This window comes from Sprattus sprattus (genome assembly GCF_963457725.1).
Source record: "Sprattus sprattus genome assembly, chromosome: 9".
Classification (NCBI taxonomy): Eukaryota; Metazoa; Chordata; class Actinopteri; order Clupeiformes; family Clupeidae; genus Sprattus; species Sprattus sprattus.
In genome coordinates, this window is record NC_137928.1 from 3,719,465 (window position 1) to 3,724,464 (window position 5,000).

Genomic DNA, 5,000 nt, shown 5'->3' on the forward strand with positions numbered 1-5,000 from the left:
AAGGAGGAGAGGAGTCGGGTTGCCCGGTCCCCCAGAGGGATAGTTGGCTCGATATTGGCTCCATCGTCACGGAGTTTGCCTTCCCTGACCGACCGCAGCGGACACCGGTGTGTTCTCGACCGGTCAGCGGTCGTCAGAGTTGTTTACTTCTGGCTCCTGGTGTTTCAAGGGGAACTGGGAGAAGGGGGGGGGGGGAACACCCATTTCAAGAATGAGAGAAAAAAGCCAGGAGATATCCAAGATGGCTGCCGGCTTAAGATCAGCTTGGCACTGAGTCAGCTTCCCTGTTGGGAACTGAGACTTAGATCCAGTAACTAAGACACCTTCTAAGACACACCTTCACCTTTACAAGGAACTGCTTGGCTGTGTACTGTGGTTCTTTCTGCTGTAGTGAGCATCTGGAGGTTATATGGGACTATGGTGAGCAGGAAGGAAGACTGTTGACACAGTTAAGTCAAATCAAGTCAAATGTTTTAATAAGCACATTTAAAAAACAGCTCACTCAATGTAGGTTACTGTATTTTACATAGTGCTGTACGTTACAGTGCTGTACGTTAAAGGAAGTTTAGACACGTTGTGAGTGTAAAGAACAGAACAAGTTGCTGCTTGGCTGTTTTATGTAGTTTGTTGTAGCTTTAAGATAGTGAGGGCTTGCTGTCAACAAGAAGGTGAATGGTGTTTTTGTTGTTGTTTTTGTAAGATTAAGACCCATCAACTTCACTTTGTTAGTGTAAGGAACAGCACAGGGTACTTCTGAGTGGTTTAGTGTAGTTTAATGTAGGTTACTGTATTTTACTGTAGTGTAGTCTGCCTTAGTTTATTGTAGTGCATTTTGATGGGGTTTATTGTAGTCTGCTGCAGGTTATTGTATTTAGCATTTGGTCTGTGTATTTATTTGTGTTCTTATTTATTATGCGGTTTTCTTGGTTATTTGTCAGGTTCGTCTCTCACTGTGTCCGGATCATGTCTGTTTTCTTGATTCCCTGTTGGCCTTTGTGTTTTATCTTCACATACATGCATACACAATATGCACATGTTCTGGATTCTGTTTTGGCCTGTGCTCTCTAAGTTCTGTTTTGGTCTGTGCTCTCTGCGTTCTGAGTTCTGTTTTGGCCTGTGCTCTTTGAGTTCTGGATTCTGTTTTGGCCTCTTCTCTCTGCGTTCTGCGGTCTGTTTTTCCCTGTCTGGTTTTGTTGTTCTCTTTGTGTAAGTAAGGCTTTATTTTACGGTTACTTTTCGTCTCGTACTCTTGGGTCCTCTCCCGCAAAACCTGACAGCTGCTATCAAGCCGATTAGGAGATACTCTTAAGACGAAAAAAAAAAGACGTGTCAGCTTTGTCAGTAGGATATATCGGGAAACCTTTCGTTGGAAACTTTTAGAGTGTCTTAAGAGTACTTTTAGCGAAAAGATAAGATGCTTTGTGAATGTGGGCCCTGGTGTCAACCACAAAGGGCAGACTACTGAGGACGCATAGGCAGACTTCTAAGGACGCATAGGCAGACTTCTAAGGACGCATAGGCACACTACTGAGGACACATGGGCAGACTTCTAAGGACGCATGGGCAGACTTCTAAGGACGCATGGGCAGACTTCTAAGGACGCATGGGTCCTAAAATAGAAGAATGCAAGTAATATAAAGCACTTCAGCTCTCAGGAGACTGCCACAGGAGTACAGCAGTATTGGATTCCATCAGTGGCCGATAGTTTCATCGCAGCAGCTGATTGGTGGAGGTATAACGGGCACATCAGAGCAGCTCATCTGGATTCTTTATTAGCTCACACACACACACACACACACACACACACACACACACACACACACACACACACACACACACACACACACACACACACACACACACACACACAAACACACACACACACACAAACACACAGACACACACACACACACACACACACACACACACACACACACACACACACACACACATATTAGCTCAAATGACCACATGTTGGACCACAGGGTAGTAAAGATTTATTGATGGCGATGGACCGCACGCTCCTAAAAGTTTAGAGATTTAACGACCGCCCTAGAGTGAGTAAGTGAGTGTGTGGATCTATAGCGTGTGCTTTAAGATAATGACTCGGTCGACCTTGCGGAGACTCCAGTGAAGAGAATGTAGAAATGATGGACTGTGAGGTGTTGATTTTAGATACAGACGAACATAGTTTAACCAGAAAGGAGTCATTTACGACCTGATGTCTCTTCCTATCTATTCTTTATTGTGTCTGAAGACAAAGGTTTACTGTGACTCAGCTAACTTACTGAGTTAAGCCCAGATGACAGGTCTGGTGCAAAACTCACATGGCAATTTTGGACTCATTTTCTATCTCTAGAGAAGGCTGAACTCTCACACAGGAACAATTAAATCAAAGTCACCAGTCATTTTCCACAAACTGCAGTGAGCCCCTGATTCCATTGCATTCACCATTTGCCCACAGAAACTGTATTACTAGTCAGCTCATAGAGAGAGCATAATCTGTGGTATAGGCCTGAGAGGTATGAAGATGCCAGTGGATTTATAAATAGATAACGTAATGTATAATAAATATATAAAATGATGAGTTGGATAGCGGCCATGTTACATTTAGTCTTTTAACAGACGCTTTTATCCAAAGCGACTTTCAAGGATGTATACACTGATGGCACACTGCACATCAGGAGCAATTAGGGGTTCAGTGTCTTGCTCAAAGAGGCTTCGACAGGGAATAGTTAATAGTTACAAGCATTACACGTTCATTAAATGTTCACCAACAATGCCCACTTATCTCTGGGCAAACTCATGTCTTAAACCTAAAACTCCTCCCTCGGACTATTACACTGTGGCCTCCTTGCCTCCCCAAAGATAAGAATATTTACATAGGATCCACTTACCTCCAAGCCCCTTAGCTCATAAACCCATTACACAACAGGTCACACAAAACCCATGGTCAACTAACCCATTCAATTCAAGTTATAATATGGAATCCTATACTAACCTACTTAATTCAATGTGAAACATATACATTTTATCCTACACCTTCACCCTGTGAGTAATATACCCTGTAAAGCAGAGGAGAATCATCAGACTCATAACACTATCGCTTCTACGCTTTCATGTCAACCTGGAAAAGTTTCATTACTTTTTACACACCGCCACTGCTGCACACACACAAACACACACTCGCTGGAGTGCGTGGAGATTGATCGGGGTGTCGGCTGCTGTTCTTTGGCGTCCCTGGAGGCCCCCAGTGCACACTGGGATTGATAGTGGTGATAATAAACTCCGTCCATTTAACCAGGACGCGCCGAGCACTGACACATTCTCCTTTTCTTGTGAGTAAATCACAGCTGCCGGTCACAGCCGCGAGGCGCGCGGCAGCCTCTTACACCGGCGGTGGACTCCTTCACAGCCTCAGTCTCAGCCCCTTGCCCACTCCACACACACACACACACACACACACACACACACACACACACACACACACACACTGCCAGCCACACTGCATAGGAGGCCTGCTACATTAACCACTGTGGAGGAATTATTTTTGGATGCTGCTAAAATGTAGTTTGGAGGCCGTTGACATAATTTAACATGGTTGCTTGGGGAAAAAATGTGTTCCTTGATTCTCGTTGGAATATTTGCTTATGGAGTACAGAAATGCAAATGTATTCCTTTTACCTTTGTTGGGCTGGATCAAGAGTTATTGAAAAGCAGTAGAACTTCAAAACAAATAATGTAGGTATCTGTCATTTTATATGCTGAAACCTTGAAACAGATCGGCTGAATTTGTTGGCACCTCTTGACTCCTCGGCAGTAAACTGGAGTTTGTTGTACTCTCACAAAATGGCCGCCACTCCTCAAAGATGAAAGAACTCATTAACAGCACTCACTCCAGCATCCGAGGAGAGATGGCTCCTTGATGAACAGCCTCTTCATAGCTTTTAGATGTGTGAAGTATAGCTGTGATAAATGGTTCATAAGGGTTGATGTTTTTTTGTTGATCTCTGTGTTTCAGTCCAAGGTCCTAACAATATTTATGTTGGTATCTGGCATGTGTGATCGATAATGTGTGTAAGGGCAGCCAAAATGTTACCAACACCGGAAAAACAGGCTGGGGGGTTTATATGCTTCTAAACTTAATGGGACCGTAGAAAGCATTAGAGTGTTAAATATTGCGGAAAATACAATACATTTTTACCTACAATAACATAAGGGCATATTGATCCGCTGATATAGTCCAGGTCCTCACATTTATATAAGAGGCAGGATGAAATGGATGAGTGTGGTCTCGGTAGGCTGTAAGGCAGTAAGTGATCCAGGTGCATAAATGCTTCATATGCATGTGTCTCGCAGACATACTAATTTATTGATTTATTTTAAACTCTCTCTCTCTAACTCACACACTCAGTCACTCGCTCGCTAATCACTTATCTGTTGTGGGTCTTTTGCCAGATCCTGAAGCGTGGTTGCCATGTGAACGATCGTGATGGACTGACGGACATGACACTCCTGCACTACTGCTGCAAGGCTGGAGCCCATGGCGTCGGTGAGATTCTCTTTCATAAGTGTTATATTTGTTTATATTTGTCTTTAAAGCAGCACTATATGCCTATGGACCCTGGTATGGCAATGGCACGGACGCGATTCTCCATATTAATTGTCATTGTAGCGCCCCAATTTCTTTTAAGCTGTTATTTTAAGGTTAAACTGCTTATCCTAACCCTAATCCTGAAGTATAATTGTTGCCAAATGGGGCTTTAATGCACATTTTCATATCATATCACAGTTTTATATTAGGGCCCTTCATGTGATTTGAGCTCAGTGTAGCTCACTAGTTTCTAGTTTACAATGTTAGTATAGTTAGCCTAAGCACCTCTGAGAGTGTATGAGACAAAAATTAAGAAATGGTAGTTTTAGCTGAAGTAGACACTTTATTGCCAGAGTCTGCATTTTAAAATGAACAGTCATTCAAGAGATATTTCATAGATTTTTAC

General features: G+C 43.0%; 1 protein-coding gene across 1 annotated transcript in view; it reads left to right on the forward strand.

The window, feature by feature from the left end:
• Positions 1 to 5,000, forward strand: part of LOC308370471 (CAP-Gly domain-containing linker protein 3-like) — a gene marked incomplete at both ends in the record, with an annotated part of 35,365 nt that overhangs the window by 15,691 nt on the left and 14,674 nt on the right. The window contains 1 exon segment of the mRNA XM_080845123.1: positions 4,459 to 4,552. Coding sequence (XP_080701249.1) covers positions 4,459 to 4,552 — 94 coding nt within the window.